General features: G+C 37.7%; 1 protein-coding gene across 2 annotated transcripts; it reads left to right on the top strand.

Moving 5' to 3' along the window:
- Nucleotides 1-5,570: 5,570 nt before the first annotated feature.
- LOC139135025 (succinate-semialdehyde dehydrogenase, mitochondrial-like) lies at nucleotides 5,571-23,219 on the top strand. Of its 2 annotated transcripts, XM_070702189.1 has the most exons (12): nucleotides 5,571-5,682; nucleotides 10,688-10,878; nucleotides 12,724-12,770; nucleotides 13,301-13,493; nucleotides 13,902-13,985; nucleotides 14,686-14,856; nucleotides 16,079-16,195; nucleotides 16,914-17,057; nucleotides 18,436-18,579; nucleotides 18,815-18,973; nucleotides 19,708-19,877; nucleotides 22,044-23,219. In XM_070702189.1, exons 3-12 carry the CDS (start codon nucleotides 12,757-12,759, stop codon nucleotides 22,306-22,308), a joined length of 1,461 nt encoding a protein of 486 aa, XP_070558290.1. In that variant the 5' UTR covers nucleotides 5,571-5,682; nucleotides 10,688-10,878; nucleotides 12,724-12,756; the 3' UTR covers nucleotides 22,309-23,219. The 2 variants fall into 2 exon arrangements, with proteins under 2 accessions (XP_070558290.1, XP_070558289.1); XM_070702188.1 differs by lacking the exon at nucleotides 5,571-5,682 and having other exon boundaries at nucleotides 10,767-11,207.
- The last annotated feature ends 973 nt before the right edge of the window (nucleotides 23,220-24,192 follow it).

The raw sequence follows: 24,192 nt of genomic DNA, 5'->3' as shown, positions 1-24,192 counted from the left end.
AAAGTATGTTTAGAGTAGTTAATAATGAAATTTCTAATTTTATGTCGCATTTATGCAAATTGGATACCTGTGTGAATTATGCAAATTAGGGGGGTATGGCCCTACTTGGCAGCTCCACATCGTCAATTTTCTTGAAGTAGAGATAATAAGCTTTCAAATGACATATTATGTGGCCGTATGTAAGGTGGGTACATTAAGTGTGAAAAATAGGTGTCTCTGCCGCTCGCCTATAAGTTCGGTTCGACAAACTGATCAGTACGGAAAAGAATGGCAAGAAATCAATTTACAAAGTCAACGAAACTTAAGAAGAAGTTGTGAAGATGATTACTAAACCACCATAGCAATGCGGTCAAGGCCCGTAAGAAAGCAAGCTGTCTTTCTTGATATGGAACATTAGAGGACTGAAAACAAAAATGTCAATTCCAGATTTTATTTCTTTCTGTAATTCTTACGATATAGTGGGTCTCGTCGAAACATTTGTCCGGAATACGATTCAATCGATTGTTTTGCAAACCATGTAGTGCACATGCTTCCAGACGGAGCCAAAGAGGACAAGATATCGGGCAAATCTTCAAAATTAACTGAATTTTACGAACGCAAAACGAAAAATCAAAATGAAACAATACAAGTTCAAAAAATGATAGACAAAAAAATATTACAAAACAAAGAAAAATGGATGCTGCACAGTGAGTGGCACACTGCTACACTGACAATACTTCATAACCGACACATTTGACAAATATCCTAACACCTGTCGAATTGGCTAAAAATGACGTCACGCTGAGACAATAATTTCTCGCTATTCTTCAAACCACGGGAAATTTCATGTAGCTTTCTCTCATTAGTCAGGCCCTATTCAATTTCGCGGAGATGCAAGGAGAAATCTATTATCAAAGGGCATTGCTTCCAAAACATATAGGAAAGTGCTATCGCCTTGCTCTACAAACAGCCCTACATTCAGAGGAATAAAGCAAATACGACAGACAGACAGACAGACAGATGTGCTGACACACGCTCATTCGCGTACAAGCAGGTTTGGCAAATATATAGAAAGGGAATTCATTTAAACATCGATATTATTAAAAACGCATGATCAATGAGATTTTCGCAATCATCATCAGTTTTTTATTCTGAACGAATTATGAAAGGATGAGTGAGTTAGTGAGTGAGTATAATGAAAAGGCCAATCCCTGCAAGAGTTAGAGGATAATACCGCTAGATGCATCACGTCATCATAACTGCAACATTTTTGTTACGATATTCATTGTTCACAAACATGTTTTAACTTTCATCACTAGATAAAGTGTTTACATCGGTCGTAGGGGTCCCCTGGCGACCTCTGTGAGCAGAATTCCGACGACACCCTCCTTTTAAATTGATAATTCAGCCGTTTGCTAATACACGTATTTTGCTCAATGCACATATTAAGAAATATCCATGCTTCGAAGAGTCAAATCTGTATGAATAACTAAATGATAAATATCTCAAAATGACGCAGTGGTGACAGTTACTTTGGCAAATAAGGAAGTGTTAAATATCTAAGATATTCAGATTGTGGTCGACTGATTTCCGTGGACAGTGTAAAACACGTTAGGTGTGCAGAAACTATCAAAGTTACATTCTCAACGAGCTGCATGTAGCAAACACAGTTTTTAAGCTATATTTCTCACCGAAGATGACAAGAAAACCCCTTCATACTATATTTTCAAAAAGCAGAGAATCTAAAGTTTTGTATGGTAGAAATATTTCACTCAAAGGATGAATAGGGTGTATATTTGGGGTAAAAAAAACTTAATTTTGGTATTAATGATAAAATTATTTTAAGTCAAAAACTTGAAACTATTTTCTGAAATGTAATATTTCACTTAAAAGAAGAATATATGTAGCAAAAAAGACTATTTTGTTTTGCATTATCGATCCTCATTTTAAAATGGCCTGGGTTGAAAGACTGACACTCAAAAAAATTATTAAAATCATGAGAAGCAAAATTAAAATGCCTCTTATTCAAAATGTAATAACTTTATTGCCAAACAAAATAGTCGTTTACTTATAAGACATTGAAAGAACATGATGTGAAAATTTCAGAAAATTTAACCCAGCCGGAGTGGAGTAAAATTCTTTGGAAATCTTGAAATTTGGAGATACGCGAAGCCAGAAAATCAGATGTTTTGCACACATTTGCATTAATGACCATTTCTTTATCACGCAACTTACGACTACTTGGCAAAGTGAAAGGTGAACCCAGTCGATCTTTTAATCCTGGGTTGACAAATTAATTAAAGGTAAATGAATTTTTGGAAAAAAGGGATTTTTGCGCAACATACACTGTGTTGGATGTAGCTTCCCTTTAATTTATCGCACGGCCCAAAGTCCACTTTTCCGTTTCATCAAAACTTCGCCATGATCTTGTCTCGGCAAACTTTCTGTAATATGTGAAGTTCAAGGTGGCTGGCTCGTAAGTTCTGTTGTGCATGAGTTCCAAGATACACTCTGCCGCCAGGGCATCATAGTCCATGTGGAATTTGTTGACGAAAAGCTGAGGTTGCTGGACTAACCATGGTAAATCTCTCCAGGTAAAGACACACACCTCACGAACGAACTTGCCCCTACAGTGCAATTTGGTAGTAGTCCACACGACCAGCCTCGATAGAGAGTGTTCCGACTCCTTCGTACCTGGTCCCCCCGGTGCTGCAGGCAGCGAGGCTAAACTCTGATAGAATGTTTCGTCCGGGCTCTTCGTGTCCTTCAACCAATCAAGTAACTCCCGTGCAAGTTCGGAGTTATGAAGGAATTCGACAAACTGCCGAGTGAGGGCGGACTGCACACCACCTTTGCGGAGAGATATCCCGCCCGGAATGCTTTCAGTCTTTTCTTCCGAAGTTCTCTCTACGTGACCAAAGAAAATCACATGTCTAAATTTTGTCCTCGTGGGATCTCTTGTTGCTGAGGTCATTATGTCGTTTTGGTCGTTTAACTGTTTTAGAATTCTCACCATCTCTAAATTTGTTTTGAGGGGCATTTCCTGACCTGCAAGGTTTATGAAATATTTCCATTGAAAATTTGAATCAAGTAAGTCACGTTGACATTGGCGCTCTGCGTATACCTGGCTGATCGATCCCCAATACACAGTATAGAGGCGCGAAGCAATGAAGACATTACTGAAGCAGTCGGCGATGGCTTGCATTGCGAAGTGAAGTGCTGCTGGTGCCTTGCGATCGACGTGAATGCAGTATACATTGTGAGGTCTGTAGATAGCTCTCAGCAATAGTTCCACTTGATAGGCCGACGTGTGTATCACGATACTAAATGCTAGCGGGAAATCTATCTCCTCGTCTGTGACGGGTTTGTCAAAGTACCCCCTTGTCCTGACGAATTCTTGGCATTTTTTGGCCACCTTGGACATCGACTCATCGGAAAGGATCCGTTGCGTCGCAGCTGCCACAAGGCTGTCAATTTTTGATGCACTGAAATCATGGACCTGTGCATGGACGAGATTGGCGCATGTCACGACTGTCCGGTTGAACAGCGTCACTCGACAAAAAACGTAGAGACCAAAGAGTAAAAGCAACAGCGAAACTGATGAATAGCAACTTTTTCTTCTCTGTTTGCATACTAATCGCTGGATATTGACAAAGCCTCTCATGTCACACGTAGCCGTCAAATGGGACCTCTCCGTCCTTAGCTTATACCTGGAAGAAAACATTATCGGTGAAAAGTATATGTGACTTCGAAGACAATTGTGGATAAAAGCATGAGGAAAGATTCAAGGGCAGTGATAGAAAAATAGATAGATAGATAGATAGATATAAAGATAGATAGATAGATAGATAGATAGATAGATAGATAGATAGATAGATAGATAGATAGATAGATAGATAGATAGAAGATAGATAGATAGATAGATAGATAGATAGATAGATAGATAGATAGATAGATAGATAGAGATATAGAAAGATGGATAGATAGACAGATAGATCTTTTTAGTTAGATAGATAGAGATAGATAGGTAGATAGATAGATAGATCATTTAGATAGATAGATAGATAGATAGATAGATAGATAGATAGATAGATAGATAGATAGATAGATAGATAGATAGATAGATAGATAGATAGATAGATAGATATCAAAGTATCACGTATCAAAAAGTGTCACTACTCACTGATTTGGGCCATGCCTAAGCGTTTAACAAATTTAATAATAAAGGGGTGCCGCACTCATAAAATGGCGCCCCCAAGGAAAAGCACAAAAATGGATCATTTCCTGCACATACACAGCATGATCATGAAAGAAGCAAGCATGATGCCATTTACTTGAATGCACAACACATGATGGCCAACATTTTGTTGTTGTATTTTTTATTTTCTCTGCCTTATGATTAGTTTTTGGAAACGGCGTGAAATCTAAAAGATGTTAAAACGTTTGAATTTACATGCCACTTTCGACTTTTATGACAGTGTTATTCACTTTTTCAGTCTTTAATGGGTTTTATTCAAAGAAGACTATCAGAAAACTGATTGCACATTCGCAGCTATTGGAGCTTTATAGTAACAGTCAAATCAGATTTCAAATCAGATATCAGGATATGTTGTTCATATCGTCCTATTACAACAAGCACCGTGTATGAATGCTCTTGAAATGCTGCAGCTACACTAGTCCATAACAGAGGTGAACCATTCACTGCTTGAAATGGCGATTGTGCTGAACTCGTCTTTAGACTTTGTACTTCTCTCAACTACATGGGAACCGATGTTATCCACATCTCATTCCCTTAAAGAAAGCGATGGTTTCATTACCGTCTCGCTCGCAGAAAAAAAGTTGATCAAAGTGTCAGCAAAAATATTTGCATCGATGACATAAATGTTTGCTACCAAGTGAAGTTTTGAGTTTATATGATGTAGGTCCTAGTTTTCGCGACTAAATTTTGACGATGAATTGCAGAAGTTCATTTTGATTTATTGAGTTGTCGATAAAGAAATGGGAACAAAACTGCAAAGTTAGTTGCCTTGTGATCTTTACATGGTCGCCAATAGAAACAAACGCTGTCATTTAAATCCGAGAATTGGTAAACCCAAGCAATCCACCATTTATATCCGGCATTCCAAAAGGGTCACGGTTCGTGGTCTTCTTACACGTATCGTTTAAAGTGCGGCACACCTGTGCTTAGACTTTGGTGTGTCGGGTACGAAGCGGCATTGTTAGATTTTGAGCTAGTTATGGCAGTTCTCCGTAAACCGGACATTCAGCTTACTACTGCTGACGACTGAAAAATAATTCACGGTATCTTTGTTTAACATGGCAGTCGACAGTTTTGAGTTTTGACCAATTAAGGCAACAAATGACAGCAAATCCGTGTAACAGTATATAGCAAAGACGACTTACCCTAATATTGCCGCTGTTTACTAATAAATTTGGCAATGTGTTTCACCTCTGCGTTTAAAAGGTATCAGCTCTTCTTGTCGTCGACGGTCGACCTCGCAAAGAGTCAACATTCACTTGTCCTGCAGGCTGTCAGATCCTGGTCTTGTCTTCCTGAAGGGGAAGCCGCGCATGTGTAATATTTGTATCCGACAGCATTTCATCACTGTAAAAACAACAGTCTGACGACAATCGGTCGACAACAACGCCGATACGCAATTGAAATCACAACCTGAAAAAGTGTTGCTGTTCCTCCAAACCACCGTAAGTTTTATATCAGGCTGTTATATGCCATGCGAATTAATTAAGATGAAAGGGCAGCTTCAGGTCACTTGACAGGCTCGGAACGTCACTTCCCGGTGTGAGACAAAAGTATGTCAGATTTGTGGTTCGTGTAATTCGTCTAGGGTTCGTTCCATCTGGCAAGATTCCAAGCCATTTATGACAGTTAAGTGAAAGTTTGAACTACGGCCGACAATGGTACTAGATTGTTTTCGGTATGTGTCAAGATCTGTGCTCGTTTGATGAGTTTGAAACTGCATTTTTCGCGATAACGACTATGATGACCCATATTTGATTTATATATTAACTCGGAACTTAGATTTGTCACCAAAAAATCTTAAGGTTAAACTAAGGTTAAATCTCCTCCCACCTGGACAAATATCTAGCGGAATTCGAAATAAGTACGTTACATGAGATGTGATGCAAGCATAAACACGTCACCATGATTAATCATGATCGGTGTCAATCGAACTAACACGAACAAACGTTACCGAGATTGCAAAAACAGATTTGCTCTATTTTCAAGGAGTACAGGTGGAAATGTATGTTTGTTGTTCAAAATCTTGCACTGTAACAATAATAGGGGTCGGGGTGTCTAACAACTTGATGGCTGAACAATAATTGTTATGAAAATTGATATGAAAATAGCATAGTATATTCTTGACACTATAACCGTAGTACCGGGGTTCGCCTTTCGGTCCCACACTTCGATTGATCAACTATCCAGTCATCGAACTGGAAGTACCTGTGTTTGGGTTATCTTTATATGAAAATGGAGCTCCTGTTAATATATTGATTTGTATAATTGTTAAGGGTGGGCTAGGTGTTCTACGATTTTTTTTCTTACATCGCCTCGAATTAAAAACACAGATTATCAAGGATCTTCTTTGAATTTGTATTTTAACCAAGAGTAGGACTCGTTTTCTTACCGTATCGTGAATAGGCTTTTTGAGGATAATCTAGAAATAATATGATAAAGTTTCACACCGTCGATCCAAAAACGTACAAAAATGAAACATTAAATGAGACAATCGAAACATAGAAAAAGACATTGGTCATGTCTGCAGTAAGTCGAAATTTTTAGGAAATTTTTTTATTCATATTACAATTAAACTTTGATAGCAGACATTTCAATGATGAGCATAAAACGTAATTTCAGCACATATGTATGTATCGTAAACGAAAAATACACAATACAATGATCCGAAATCGAGAAAATGTGAGCAAAAATCACTGTGATTTAACAATTAGAATGAGTTCAAGGCGTGTTTGTTACCTTCATGTCTAACAAAACATGACAATTTAGCCACAAAACGATCAATGGCGTTCTTCACCATATAAATTAAGTACAAAGTGTTTATACAATTCAGATGAACTATATAAGCCTGCTCTCATCCAAGCTGCCCTATCCCATTTCAGTTATAAGAGATCGTTTACTTTTCGAGATGTTTTCATGCAGCAGAATATATCTACCACCTTCAGCACAGAATTTCATGCGGAATATTGTGTTAAGTTGATGTCGGAGAATTCGGCCTCGGGATCCTCATCATTGACCTCATCAGGTTAGTTAACATATTCCCATAGACACCCGAGATCTTCTTTCTCTTGACTCAGAAATGAGAAGACAGTATTTGCTAGATAGCTCATCATTGTCAAATGTTCTGACGGCCGGGAATACTTTCAAGACAATTTTGATTTTCTTTACCAGAGGGTACATTCAGTTGATTTTTTTTGATGAAAAAGATAGATTTACTCCAACAAAGTGGCAAATAAAACAAATCTAAATAACTGTGAATGTGTCGAGAGAATGAACAAAATTACAAGCAACTTGTCAGTAAAATAATAAGTCATTGAACTAAAAAGAAGAGAATGAGAAATATAAAAAACATATCACCATGTAAATACGTTTAGGACGCATCCTTCTCCTTCAAATCTTACAAGATTTGAAAACTTTGTGATAAAATCCTCAGCTTTTTTCGTCATTTTATAAGTAAAATACAATGTATTCATCCATGAAGAAAGATAGTATTTTAATTGCATAACGTAGGACTTGAAGGTAACTTTAATCTCATCAAGAGTAGCTGAATTTATAATATTCCAAACTGTGTATTTTACAAAGAAAGTGATACAGTACATAATGTGTGAACTTGCATTATTATCATTTTCAATTTTCAATTCCTGCAATTGCTAGTCTTTTGATATTTGGTTTGTTGTCAACGTTGTGCTTTCTGACAAAGAAAGAAATACTGTCAGATTTTTTTGCATATTTACACTCAAATAAGATATGTTCCAGTGTTTCTTCTTGGCCACAAATATGGCATTTGCCATCACTAGGATTGAATTTTTGGCCATGCTTTCTGTGACGCTTCCTGTAACCAACTCTGTGAAATATCTCCCGATTTGAATCATCTACTTAATCGTTAACAATTCCTCTTGACTTAAGACGTCTGAATAAAGAAGCTTTGTAATCTTGATGACAGTAAGATTCGCTGCCCATTTTTGGCTTTGACTTCATGCCATTTCTTATCAACTAATTTCTAATAAACACTTGGCAAAATGCTTGATATGCGACAACATTTACATATCATATGCTGCTTCTGTATATTTCTCAAATACGTTAAGTATATATACACGAACATATACATGTACACTTGGTCTGAAAAGATCAGCATTACGTATACTCTTGTTGTGCATAGATATACATTACGTATATTATCGTATTATATTATATATATTATTGATATGTTCCTTATACAAAGATATACGTTACGTATACCACTTATGTGGTGATCCATATACGTCCATATACGTAAATATACTGAACGTATATCAAGCATTTTGCCTAGTGAAAGTGACTTGGTTTTGACATCACTTTTTGTCAGACCATAATTCTGCAAGTCTAGAATATCAAAGCTTTCTTCATTTTGGATGTTTTAACTGATTATTTGTTTCCAGGAATATGGGTTTAAATTGAGGAGTTTTTCAGTCAGTCGACTGTTTTTTTGAAAAAGAAAAAATTATTTAAGCAAAGTCGCAAATGAAACAAATCTGCATAACTGTGAATGCGTTAAATTACATTGCGAAATGTCTGAACCCCTCCCCCCAACAAAATCAGTCATTTAACCACAAAGATCATCATATAAATGCATTCAGGATGCATTCTTCTTCAGTCTTACAAGGCTTGAAAACTTTATTTCTTGATAAAATCCTCAGCTTTGTTCATAATCTTATAAGTAAAATTTGATGTATTCATCCATGATGAAAGATAACATTTTAATTGCATAACATAGGATTGAAGGGAAACTTTAATCCCATCAAGAGTGACCAAATTTCTATTATTCCAATCTGTGTATTTTACAAAGGAAGTAATACAGTAAATAATGTCAGACGTTGCGTTATTATCATTTTCGATTCCGCAATTGCTAATCTTTTGATATTGGTATCAGTCGACTCACTACTATACCAATGCGGCTTGTAGAGCGCCCTCAATCGACGATATGCGGGATTTAAATCTCGACACTCTTGCTCAAATTTTACATCGTGATGATGGATGATTACCAAATGATACAAGTACTTTTATTTTCTTTGTCATTTCATATGTTGTAGGCAGCAGAGTGCACACAATAACAATAAATATTATGTCACAAAGTAATACACCATACTCCTTGATTTTGTACAGCCTACACTGCTTTATTATAAGTATCAACCCTGCATCAAAGATGTAAGGACCTGATTAGAAAATGATCTGCTTCTCAAAAGTACAGAGAAAACTGTTGAGGGAAAAGAATTATCTAACCAATTTATATCGAAATCTAGCATGCACGGCGTCACCAATTTCTGGATACGCTTTCCAAATTTGCTTCTTTTGCTCTGTGTCTTCCGGGAAATTTTCAGGAATAAATCTGCTGTAAAGTTATTGAGCGACGTTTTTGACGTTAGTCTTCATTTATAGCATGATGTTTTTCGCCTCTCAGTGCATCAGTCATAGGCTTCATCAGGTTTGCTAAACACTGTTGATATGAATATAATTTAATGATTTCATCCGGGGTAACTTTCTTCTCTGCGAAAGAGGTTTTACAGTCTTTGCACGTAATTTTGCTCGCTTTGATGTAACCATTGGCAGCAGAAGGGGGAGGGGGGACTGTCTGTGATGTAACTTAGGGAGCGTTCAGTTATTATGGCCGGGGGTGGGCCGGCAAATTCTTCCTGCGCATCAGTCAAAATAAGTGGACCCCCCCTACCCATTGTACCAAAAAATTGATGACTCCCCCTTTCAAGATGACAAAAATTTCATGACCCCCCCCCCCCCATTGCTTGAGTAAAGTTGCACACACAAACACCTCGGGGGTATGGAGCGATAGAATCCCCCACACAAGAGCTTAGCTTTTTTCAAATGACCTTCCTTACAAACTCAAAAGGTGTTGATGCTCAGATTTCCCCTTCTGACTTGCTTATACTTGAAATTACCCCTCAAAGGGGTTGGACAGAAAATACTGGTGGAACGCAATATTTTTGCGCAAGCGTGTGTGTACAAAATTATGATATTTGGATTTAATTAAAAATCAGCTGTTGATAATGTTGATTCACTATACATGCTATACATATATTTTCTCATACATGTATGAGAAATCTATGTAGTACTTTTTCAATGCAAAACTATATCTATGCATTTATAGATATTTGATAATTTACATAAATGTACTTAAATGAAATAGGGTTGTTACAACTAGCATGTGGACAACAAGTTTGACCTTAGAATTTCACCAAAAATGTTCATCCACTATACATGGGAGTCAATGATAAAATTGTGAATAATTTTTTCCCCATGAAAAACTTGGTATACTTGTGCATATATAGACGTTCAATAATTAACATAATTGTACTTGATTAGAATATGATGGTTAAATGTGCATATTATGTGTACAAGAAATCTGATTATGGAATTGTTGGTGTCCTTGCGCTCACGTGACTGAAACTTGTTTGTCAGTTCGCCTAATAGTAGGGACAAGTTGCTGTGAGGAGTCAACCATCGTTTGCGCATGCCCAGTAAGCCTAGGTCATAACCTATTGAACCTGCTGCAAACTGGTACTGACTGCCTGGTGTCGGCTTGAAGCCAAACAATACGGAAGTGAACGGAACGTTTGACGTAAACAATATTGAACAAAGTTGTAAACAAGGTGAGAACGCTCATCGTGCACCATTTGGCATCGTGAACTAAGGCATCGCATACAACAGTTTTACAGCCTCAGCTGCAACCTCGTGCTTCACGACAAGTTTGCTCGGCGCGGCGTTACATGATTGGTGTTCACTAATGACATAAGTGTAAACTGATCGCAAAGTTATTCTTGACCAAAAAATTTATTTTAGCAGTAAGTTGACGATAGCATTATTCAGGGCCACCAGCTACTCCATTGTGTACCGACCTTCGCTGACAGTGAGAGTAGCGGGCAGGATGCTATGGAAGACGCACATAGCTTTTTGTGCATACACTCTGGTCCGAAGGCCGGTAGGTTTTCATGTAGACTTATTCATTTGCATGCTCATCTGTGACGACCTTTGTACCGCTCTTCCCTGCCCAGTAGATCTTACAGATTGGTGCACAGATCGCGTGTTGGATGATGAATGGCGCATCTTGGCAGATCACGCTGGTTTTACGTGCGCTTTATGTTATCATTGATGTTGAGCGTGTTGTTTGGCATGTGACGTCTATTCTTTCTCCATACAAATTATTTGCCAAACCCCTTTCACTCTTGTGCCCTCCCCAAGTTCACGAATCGTCTTGCCTTGGCAGTCGATACACTAACTTGTAATAGTGCTTGCGTAGCTATAGTACAGTCATGGCTTCTCTGTAGACTTTGTACACCGCTTGGTGCCAAGTGCAGTTGATTTAGGGTCTTTTTTTAGGTCCATGGATCGAGTAATTGTACATGTACCTCTCGATTGTATCTCTATCAGACACAATATGTTTTACCAATATTCAGAATATTACAGGCCCGTCTCATAGAAAAATCCCACTTTTCCGACTTTAAAACTGCCTGGGGCTTTCAAGGTCACCATGACTTGACCCCGCATCATTAATATTGAATGATACCATTGTCAATCATTGACCCTCGAGATCGAGTTTTTTGTCGACAGTCTATGGGTCGATTTTGGATCATTGGATGTACAGAAACAGATTCACTAACTGTGGATGTTTTCGATGAATATTAATGACAGCAAGATGGGGGTTCAATCAAATGTTAACCAGATGGAACAGTGGCAAAATGATATTTTTATCAGAAATTTAGTTGATACTTTTTGTGAGCAGCAAAACATGATAGAAGGTCCAGCTTTATATCCTCTGTGGGGAGCATTGTTCCAATTCCAAGGTCACACACCAATTTGCATTTTGTTTGTGTTCAGTTCAGTTGGTGTTATCACGGAATGAGTCATAATGACTGAATTTGAAATGACCAGAAAATAACACACCACTTTGGAAGCATATTTTTCCATTGCTTATATGGCTTTTATGTGTGTAATTTTGATAGCAATAGGATGTTCTCTTGATGATGGTAATGAAAAACAAATCCTTTTGATGTTGTGTTGAAAAATTAGAATCCTTAGATCCACCATCTCAATTATCTCTGCCAATCCAATCAAACAGATCACCATATGATTTCATGTAGCAGTTTTTCAGATGAAAAGTAAATATGTAGATTTAATAAAGAAAAGGATGTCTTGGTATATAGCCACACTTAACACTATTCTGTACATGTTCCATTTATTGTAAGCAAATAAGGGCATATCATATCAAGATGTTTGAACAAAAGAGCAATAATTCAAGATTCATGTTTTTACTTGTCATTAATCAGATACCATATTCAAAGTACTGTACCCTTCTGAGTCTAGAAGGCATTGATTGTAGACAGGTGAGTGGATGGCTGTGCACCATGCCATGCCTTGGATGTGAAAGCTCAACTTTGCTTCATTTTAGTGGCTGAGCAAATGAAAATATCATTACCCTTTCATTCTTGTCATTCCAGGTCTTTGACATCGTCGGAAGGAGTTTATCAAGCATGGCAGCCAAGAAGTAAGTCCAGTGATTTCCATTCACCTGCTGTGAGAAATCTCTTGATTATCTTAAGGTTGATCTGAATTTGAACCACCACTCACAGTCATGTCTACCTGCCAGGTTCAGTGATTGAGTACAAGTATGCTTAACTTTATCTACTTTGCAAATATGCCGTGAATTCCTGGACCAGCTGTATAGTATACGTTATGTGTAGAAATGATCCTGAATCAGGACACATTGATCTGAGGAACATTATCAATACAGATTTGAAATGTGTTTGTATGAAATTGACCTTTTAGTGTTCTGGCATTTTGCTGGTTAACTAGGAAGCTGTGGAAACACTAACGCCCCAAATTAAAGTGGCTGGATACAGACCAGTGCTATCAGCCGCTCAACTGAAAACTCGTTCGATAACTTGCATCGAAGAGGCGACCTAGCTGAGATCTTTCTGATAAAAGATCCTGTTACCTTATGTCTGTATTTGAACATGAGTAAGTGAATCAGCCTGCTTGAGTGATGTAACTTAAAACCTCTTTCCTGTCTGTCAGTCCGTTTATTCGTGACAAGGCGTACATTGGTGGGAAATGGGTGTCCGCGAAGGATGGCAGTAGCTTTGAAGTGAAAAATCCAGCCAATGGGGAGCTGATCGGATCAGTGCCGGATATGAAAGCTGTGGATGCTGAGGAAGCAGTGAAAGTTGCGTACGACAGTTTTCAGACATGGAAAGAAACAATAGCAAAGGTGAATGAGTGATATTTTCAGTAAAATTGTGTGAGTATGTGAATGGCCTTCAAAGTAAAGATCTTTACATGAAATTGTACATATGTGCTCATAACATATCGTTCATGCATTTGTATTGATTTGTAAAATATTTATGACATGTACATGATAATATCTAATGTCATAACTATATGAAGTAAATGCATATATATGCACTGAATGTAATGTTGACTGACATATTACGCTGTAAAACTAATGCTCTAAGTGAATTGAGTTATTGGTGCTTTTTTGGCAGAGGAATTAATTGCCTGTAAATTTAACCGAGTGTTGTAAAAAATTCCATTTTGTTATGTCGGGTGTGAGCTCATAGGCTTTTTGTATTACATACATGTACGTAACACTTTGACACTCTTACTTTCATCTTATCAGGAGAGGCAGGTGATACTTCGTCGCTGGGATGAACTGGTCAAGAAACACAAAGATGACTTGGCAAAACTCATCACCTTGGAAATGGTAAGGAAGCTGGCTGGAGACAGGGACTTGCTACTGTACATTTGACCTAGCTCCTCTGCTGTATCGCCATTCATGTATGACACAGTTTATTTCAGAATCTTTGTTGACTTCCAAGCAGAGAAGATTACATTTCCTACAGGTTATGATATATCATACGATATAAGTTGCATTACAGTGTCCGAAAAGGCGGTCTAAATTGAATTCACGTTGTCGCACTGTGAATGAATTGGCTTGCTGATAAGCTTTCAAGGGTTCATTGCCCAATCGTAAACTAAAGAGGTAGATCTGAACACATTCAACATCAAGGCAATTTTGAGTGGGAGTTTGAATCAGTGTCCAATTAACACTGACTTAAGTATGATTGACAATCAAAATTTATGATGGAAAAAATTTCAGAATTTTTCATTTATGACTACGTCTTCAAAGTCATTCTACATGTCCTGTTTGTTCTGCAATGATGAGATGCTGTGCCATCATTTTTGAGTTCTCAAGTTCTTTTCAACCCAATTGTACCGTCTGTTAGGTCATCAGAAAATAATAACTGTATTTAACCACAGATTCTGTCAACTGGGAGTTTCAGACTCAGAAAACAAGAGGAACTGCCTTTCCTTGCCTATTGAATATGAGCTGTTACTCACACTCATTCTGCAACCAATAGGACCGTGACACAAGTTTTAATCGTCAAACTTTCAATTTGCAGGGAAAGCCAGTGAGAGAGGCACTCGGTGAAATTGCATACGCTGGCAGCATGATAGAATGGTTTGCAGAGGAAGCCAGGCGAATATACGGAGACACCATTCAGGCACCAACCAAGTCTAAACGTATAGTTGTTATCAAGCAGCCCATCGGCGTGGCTTGCATGATTACACCGGTGAGTGTTTAACAATGTCTGGTAGGTCTAAGTTGACCTCCAGTGACCTTTTCTATAAATCATGCCTACCTGTGTAAATTTTCACTGTGTGGAAATGAGTGTTTAACATCTCACCCCTCAACCTTTAATGCATTTTGATCACATTGACAAATTGAACAACAAGAGTAGCTACTCATCATTTCCCTCTTTTTCACATAATCTGAGCTAAGGAAAGATCAGTCAATCAGCTATGAACTGTTGTACAAGTTTGTTTTTATTAATAGGCCAAATAAAAAAAAATTGTGTTTCTGATAACATGCCTCCAAAAATTAGAGAAGGGAGATTAAAGGAGATTCTTAAAAATTTTCTTCTCGATTGAAGAGACTGAAAATACAGTAAAATTTGAGAATTTACTTCAAATATTTCGAAAATGCAAAAAAATATCTAGGATTGGTGAGTTTTCCAGGGTAGTCTGGTTACCGGAAACACTTAATTTTTGTGTATTTTTGCTTATTGAAATCCTTAGCATCAGTTTATATGTGCATTTCCAGGCTCATTGTTCTCATAAAGTAAAGTCAATGCACAAACAATATAAGTGATTCTTGTCTTATAAATTCACCTACAAGTAGAAGAGATCAACATAATTTATTAGGAAAAGATCGGCTGCCTTGATATCATGTGATACTATGAACTGATGGTTATATGTATTTGCACAGCCAACATTTAGTGCAAAATTGTTCTGTGTATACTATTAGCAGTATTATCAATTGCACTAAATTTACAAGAACACATGTTGGCAGTAGAAACAACCCATACACAAGAGTATCAAGTCTTCACAGTGAATTCATTTTCATTATACTTCTGATACAGCTGAGGATACCTCTGACCTTTTGAACGGGTGTCCTAAGCTGCATCACAAATGATTGATACAGCTAGGGGTACCCATTTCGAAGGTCAGTAGTATCCCTAACTGCATCACAAGTGTATTATACAGAAAGGGATACCCATTTGAAAGGTCAGAGGTATAATTTTGCTGCATGTGCTCAACTGGGGAGATACATTTGAAGTATTTGGTCAGCTAATGATGTCATCAAGAAGTGGCTGCTTATAGAGGTAGATATATAAGGATATTTTCTCAATAATTATCAGGCAAAGTGGCCAAGTATAATAACTTTCGATCATGTGGCATACAAACTTGTATCGTGACTTTATAGCCGTCTTCTGCTTCACCATTTCTCTACAGTGGAATTTCCCCAGTGCAATGATAACAAGGAAAGCAGCGGCGGCACTGGCTGCTGGCTGTACAATAGTTTTGAAACCGTCAGAAGATACTCCATTTTCAGCACTTGCTCTGGCCGAGGTAAAGTCACGTCATCAATTGCAGTATCATGAGCAAGATTGCACAGACCAAGTAGAATATTGCGTTTGAAAACAGTAGAAGATGCAAATCCCTATCTAATGTGTTTGAACCCTCTCAGAGGAAACATGTGATGCTTCTGTGTGCATCCTAAACATCACATGAAACACAGGATGTAATACAACTGTTTTATGTGAGAGCTGAACAGGTCAAATTAATAGCATTTTAATAATCCATTGTATTTTATTGGTTATATCATTTGCATTCTTGAATACCGAAATACTTCAGAGCAAATGAATCAATTAGAAATCGGTAAGTGTTAACCATAGATCAATGGGCCCAAATGTGTTAGTTATTTACTGCTGTTGTTCCTCCTGATTACCACTCACGAGTGTGATTCATGTCATGAAATTCAGGTTTGCAACTTGACAGAAATGTGCGAGGAGCCAAAAGATAGGGGCCATTTGTGTAATGAAACTTTTAGAAGTTTTGATTCAGATTGTAACTCTTTTAAGAAATGGAAAGCAATATGAATATTGTAATGTCCAATTTTCCCCCTTGTTGTGAATTTTCATAATGATTTCTGAAATAGGATTATAATTCAAGAAAGCTGAGAAATGATTAAAAATGCAGTGTATGTGCCAAATATTACTCATTATCAACATCGAGCCTTGATTTCATGCACCCATCAGCATGATTTGTTTGTTTGAAATTTATCCAGCTGGCAGAGCAAGCAGGAGTTCCTCCAGGTGTTTTCAACGTTGTCACAAGTTCAAGAGCAAGCACACCAGAGGTTGGCAAAGTTATGTGCACACACCCACTCTCAGCTGGTATATCATTCACAGGCTCTACTGCTGTTGGCAAGGTAAGTGTACAGGTCATGTCATTTCAGGTCAGGCCAGGTCACATAAGGTCACATTTTCATATCTGAATGACCTCATATGGCAGTGTTGTTTGAATTTTCACAAGTTTAAATTTTGCTATCCGGTGAATATCTAGCATGCAAGGAAAATTACTGTTTAGTTTCAGTAATTTCACTGACCATTCCTGACCTCAGAACTTCAAAGATCAACTTTTTTTGTAGTTTACACCAGACAGCAGTACTGGTGACCTCTCTCAAAGTTTTGAAAATTCAACATGGTTTTACGAGACATCGTGCACATACATGTCTGCAAATGACATGCAAGGTGACAGTATTCTAGAGATACGTGTTTACAAATATCCTTTTATTTCACTTTGCGAACTTCAATAACTCTTTGAATGGTAGTTATAAATTTCCATTCCAAACAAAGCCAACATGTTTTTATATTCCCAGTAAATGTAATTTTGAAGAGGACTTGTTCACTGGAATTGAATGAGAAATATAGCTGTAAACTTGTTGTGGTCTACTGAAGTAGTGTTTTGTCTATTGAAGTGCACTATGGGAATGTCAAGCATGCTAATCACAATGGATTCATTGGTCTGTCAGACCAGTGGACTTACAAATGCATTGGTATACGCAATGAGATTGGTGTTTCTAGACCTGACACCTATTGTCTTTACATATACTCTTGTCTTTAGCAATTCATAGCGATGAAAGAGCTGCATGTATGCATGGAAATCCTTCACAGCATTCATCCAAACATTTCAAATTGTTATTCATTGCTGACAAATACATTTATGAAAAGTTTGGTTCAAACGAAGGATTCTGAGCCCAACCTAGCTTCAGGTTGTAATCTACATGTCTTTGGGGACCTCTCAAAAATATACACAAATGTACATCCCCACACCCCCACGTCCCCACCCCATGCCAGGATAATGTTGCATTTTGATGTTTGGTCAGTACAATAATCCCAGAAATCTGAAGTCATTGGTCCTTGGATTTCCAAAGAGCCTTTTTGTTGCCTAAAGTTTAATAATTTCCTTTCCTTGCAAAGTTCATATGTCATCATCAGATCAAGTTGGTTAGATACTGGTGAAGTAGAACAGGTCCTATATGTTGCATTTTACAAAAAATTGAACATTTGGAGGCCCCTAAAAACATGGAAATGTTTCCATGAATTTCCTTGACTAAAGCTGCCATCACCAAGTAGGTGAAAATACTGTATGTATATTTTTTTTGCTGGATACCGCTTGTCACTGACTATGCAGATGGGGAAGTTATACTGTCTGGCAGGAAAGTAGTGAGGATGATGCTCTATAGTCATTCACAGCGAAATGACATTTCTTCACACTAAACTATTGAGAACACTTTCTTCAAACAGATACTCATGCGACATGCAGCTGATGGAGTGAAACATGTGGCCATGGAGCTTGGTGGCCATGCCGCCTTCATTGTCTTTAACTCCGCGGACATCGATGCCGCAGTGAATGGAGCCATGGTTGCAAAGTTCAGGAATGCTGGACAGGTAAAAAGACTTTTGTTTCTCGGTGAAATTCTCCTTCAGAAAGAAAGGTGGATGATAGACATAAAATTAAACCCAGAAAATAGCATACATGTACATGTATCTATCAAGGTACATCTTCTTAGTATTTTCTCAAGGCACCGGTCATTGCTAAATATCCATAATGCAGTGGTAATCTAAGATTAGTCACCACACCAGTTGGTTGAACAATGTTGCTTTCGTCTGTGCATATTCACAGGCATGTGTTGGGGCTAACAGATTTCTGGTGCAGTCTGGTGTCTATGACAAGTTCTGTGATAAGCTAGCCCAGGCTATGAAAGACGAACTGAAAGTTGGCGATGGATTTCAGGCTGGAGTCACGATGGGTCCTCTCATCAACGAGCGGGCAGTTGAAAAGGTAATTCTGCACTGAGTGTGTGACTTTCTGCAAAAATCTGAAAAACTTTGAGTGTAAGATTTGAAAGATTATCTGTGTCACCTGAACAAGCTATCAGAATTGCAGAATATGTTGTAAGTGAATTTGTTTATGAAATTCTAGAGCATACCGATCAAAAGATACCTGTGGGTGAACACTTACTACCGGTTTATCTTGTTTCTTAAAGACTTCATGCTGAATGCGTTACTGAAGGCTTATTTCTGTGCTTGTAGCGCATATGTGCAACTGTCTCAGATTGTCATATATAGTTAAAAGTATGATGTTTTTTTGAGGGGGGAGGGATTTGGTCTTAGTTCAATAGTGAATTTTACTTTTGCTCTGTTGGTGCATTTATTTGATAGTTTTTCCTTTTAATGTATCAATGACACCTTGGAGCTAAAAATGGAGCTCCATGTTTACACAGATTACTTGATGATGCTACATGGCCAGTAGTGTACTATCAAATGCTATAGCAAATTGTTACATTCTACCCACACAGACGACATCAACACACTACACTTTTTTTAAGTTTCGTATTAGGCAGTTAGGGGATTTTGATCTAAAGGAATAAATTTCATTTATCCAAGTTGTGCAACATTATTCAACAGTCCCTAACACAACATAAAGTTCATAAAAACTAAGGAAGAGTCATTTTTTTTTCAACCATAACTTGTGCGTGAAGATGTACACTCTGCCCGTATCCATTTTGATTGCAGGTGGAAAAACACATCAAAGATGCAGTTGACAAGGGCGCCAGGGTGTTGCTAGGGGGAGAGCGTCACAGTCGTGGCGGTAATTTTATTGTACCGACTCTGATCAGTGATGTCAACACTGACATGATTGTGACTCAAGAAGAGACCTTTGGACCGTTAGCACCAGTCATCAAGTAAGTTTAAGTCCCATCAACCAGCCAAGCAGTGACTTTGTAATGAGAAATGTATTCCTCTGTTTTGTTGTACGTGCTTTCTGCATTTACATGGTACAGTAATGTTCCTAAGTTACTCCTTGCTTTCATGTATTATCTATGTCCCTCCAGCCCTATCACCAGCAATGGTTTAGTCTAATCCCATTGTTATCAGTGGTGATTGTGGATCTGTTTACTGGGAATGGGGATGAACAGGTTGAAGGGTGCATGGATTTTACTGATGATTGTTTTTGTTGATTCCATGTTATAAAGCCCATCTTGTCACGTTTCATATATTCACCAGTCATCGCCTCAAAGCAAATATTTCATGTCAATGGAACGTACGATTTCACTCTCGTGATAGCCAGGGCTCACACTACCTATTCGCCAATTAGCCAAATGCTAAAGAAAGTTAAAAATGGCTACAAAAATTCCAGTTTGGCTAAAGTAGTGGCTACTGAATTTTTAGACCGTGCCTCCTCAACAGAAAACTACAGCTAACAATAAAAGTTGTAAGACGTTGAAACAGTTTACCCTCCTTCCTACAAAGTTGCAATGTATTTAAACAGTTTACTCTCCTTTCTACAAAGTTACAAAATCCCTGGTAGTAAAACAAACATTGTTGCTGTTTGATACTTCAATACACTGAGGCTTTGCTGTGGTTTGTCCTTGAGTAGAAGTTTTAACTACTTTGCTAGAATCAAAATTTGGTCTGCAACTACTCAGTTTGATAGTGAAAACCATCATTTTAAAGGAAACTTTCACAAACAGAGTCATAATACAAAGGAAAAGGAGAAAAACAGAGGTTTTCTGAAAGGTCAAATCTAGGTCATCTCATCATGTGATGTATTGCATGAAGACCCCTTAAGTACACAATTATGGTTCAAAAGAAACCACCTAGGATGGTCCAATACGTGAAAGGTAATTTTGATGCCTTCCAATTTAAATGGCATTCAGCTTGACTGTCAGTTTTATATTAAATTTTATTAAGAGTCATGGCAAAGGGAAATTTTCAACAGTAATTGCAGTAAGCATATTCATTTTCAAATCATCACGTTTGTGAATTGCAATTTTGCATCAAAGCAACAATTCAAAAGTAGGAGAACTATTTAAAATTGTCCAATTGGCCTATTTTAAACTGCTATAACTTGTACAAGAAATTACGTGATTCTGACTGATTTTAATATTTTTGCAGATTCCATCAGTTTAAAGATGTAGAAGTGAACATCACCAGACATTTCTTGATGAAATCAAAATATCACATGAAAATATATCTGGGCTAAAATGTTATCGTAATCATTAAAACAATGAATACATGCACTCTCAAACACTGAGTAATTTAAATGAACATACTGGTATATCATTGTGTCTTGTTTTACAAGAGTTGTGTTTGGCCCAACCCTTTATGTCTCAAGAAAATACTTATCCTCAAGATGCTATTCAGTCTGCTTGATCACAACTATAGCATACTAGTAACACAGGGGCCTTAAATATCACAATAATTGTATCTACACTGCCAGTGTGCTACTAAATGCTTTCTTCTGCATGGAAAAATTTTATTCCTGTGGCTCAAACATTTGGGTATGGAAGACTGCATAAATTTGCCACAGGAAGCCTGTAGCTTATGACAAGCTATCATACTGTAAACACTGACTGAATGCCGCAGAAATATTCTGTACCTGTTGTAATATACACTTCACATTGCTACCGGATTTTTAGAATTCAATTGCCACCCAATTTTATTTCTGGTTGTAAAAGTTTACCACCAGAAATCAAAAAGTATTTCTATCCCTGAAATATCATAAAAATATAGATTATTCATGTAATAAACACTGAAGGTATATTTCTTTAGTGTAAAAACTATCATGAACATTATACAAAACATCTCCTGAATGCCAAGAAAGCTGTTGCCACACTGGAGATCATAAACTGACTGAAAGTTGCTCAAAATGGCTACAAGATTTTTGATTTGGCTAATGAGTTGGCTAATCATTTTGATGACTTAGGGGGAGCCCTGGATAGCTAGTATCAGATTCATCTGTTTTGTAATTAGAATCTCTGCTGTGAACAGGAACAAGGGTCAAATGCATGCATCATTTGTGATTATTAACTGACTCACTGTGAGTTTCTCACGATTCCTATCGGCAGATTTGAAACTGAGAAAGAAGCAGTCATTATTGCCAACGCCGCCAAGGTTGGCCTAGCAAGTTACTTCTACACCAATGATATACCTCAGGCATGGCGCGTTGCCGAGGCCCTGGAGGTCGGAATGGTCGGCGTCAACGAGGGACTCGTCTCAACTGTGGAGACTCCGTTCAGCGGATGGAAGGAATCGGGCCTCGGTAAGGAGGCATCAAAGTACGGCATTGAGGAATACCTCCAGATGAAGTCCATCGTGTTCGGTGGAATATGAATGAAGCAAAAATGAGATCGGTTTCTTCCAAAAATCAGCCAAAGGATTCCACGATGACGGATAATCGTGTCCTCTGTCAAGTTGTGGAGGGTTGCCAAGAATGAAATTTGTTATCAACAAAAGACTGCCTGCTGGACTGAGGGGCATTTTGTTCTTAATTCAGACTCAGTTTAATTGATCCAACTCACTTTCAATTTGTTCAAGCTCTTTTTGATTCCACTGTGTGCTTTTTGCTTTGATCACTGCTGATTTGTCTGGTCCTCCAATCCGATTACATCGAGGTGTGAGAGCAGATATTTGTACTACCAATCATGTCGTTGATTTTACAACCATTTTCAGTATTAGACAGCCAAGCTACTGCAATAAAGCTGCTTACACTATTTAGTTTCAGCTGTAGCTGTGGCGACTTTAGTGTTGACCAAGGCTACTTGATACAGACAAAAATTCTGCTTGTACAAATGCAAAACTAGCTCTATCTTGGGCTAGGGTTGTAAATGGGAGTTTACGATTAGCACCCTGTGTTCAAGATTAAGATACAATGTAACATTACCATGCACTGGTCCATGTACAAATTTTGTTTATTTGAACTTCCCCAGACAAATTGTCTGCATGGGACATACAATGTTGTCGACTTTGCCAGCTGGCTACGTCTGAAACTAATTAGTGTGAGCAGTTTTTTTGCAGTTCACTGCAGTGGCTTCGCTGTCTAATACTGAAAATGGTTGTATTATGCAAATTTAATTGAGCTAAAATTCAAAGATGGTGCTCTTGGATCGATAGGTGATAAGGATTTTAAGATTTATGTAGGTACATATCAACTGTAACGAGGCTGCGGACTAATAAAGCTATTGAATAAACACATTACCAGTGAATTAATCAAGCTGTTGAATAAACAGAAATCATGAAGGAAACATTACCAGTGTATGAAGTCTTCATCTTATGATTAACGCTTCTTTTCTCTTACCTCCATGCTATTACAGTACCATCACCATGCAGTGACACTTATGTACAAATCACAAACTTACAAAATGTCTATTCCGGAAAAGTATTGGGAAAATGTGACCTCTTCTTTTAGGAATTCTACGCAATTAATCAATTCTACCCTGAACATACAAACTTTGCAGTGCATAAACATAAATCTTAATACTTGGCTCGTATAATGTACTTCTTTAAAGATGACTGAATGTTCCTGACAGAACACAGCAAATATTCCATGTATTGAACTGAGCATGGATGTACAAAAGTAGACATCCACGAACTGACAGGCAGTCAGCATACCTCTTTCCACTAGCATTGCGCCCTCTACTGGCGAAATATTGTAATTCTTTTTCTCCCGGCCAAACTTACATGTAGTAGCCTTATCCTTTCGGTTTAGTTTGATAACTGTCAGTACAGAAGACCCTTACTAGACTTCAAAGGTATGCAAGCATTTTCTTCGCTAATTATTTGCCCACATTTGAATTCATCAGTATTGACCGTTAATTTGGTCTAGGCATGGATATAATGATAATCCATGCCGGGTATTCGACTAGTACGCAACAATCACCATAAAAACGACAATTCTCAACAAAATTTCGTTTCTGTCGGTGTAGAAAAATCACTCATATATACAAGAGTTTAATCATATGTTTACTACAACATTTGTAGATGAACGTGGTGAGGAATAGTTCCCACATTGCCGCCGTTGTTTCTGGATAACAGCACACAACAGATGAGCTGTAATTCAGTGCACAATTTTTATAGACATTTACATATACACAGGGTTGACAGAAAACTATTCACTCAACACAGACCTGGTACAATATACTGAAATACAAATAAATATAAAGTTCTACTACTGCCATCACTTTCTATTCCAAGGAATTAAAAAAAAGAAAATATTTG

Source organism: Ptychodera flava, chromosome 6, assembly GCF_041260155.1.
Source record: "Ptychodera flava strain L36383 chromosome 6, AS_Pfla_20210202, whole genome shotgun sequence".
Lineage (NCBI taxonomy): Eukaryota > Metazoa > Hemichordata > Enteropneusta > Ptychoderidae > Ptychodera > Ptychodera flava.
The sequence above is the reverse complement of the archived record's forward strand: the minus strand, read 5'-3'. Positions and strand labels throughout refer to the sequence as shown.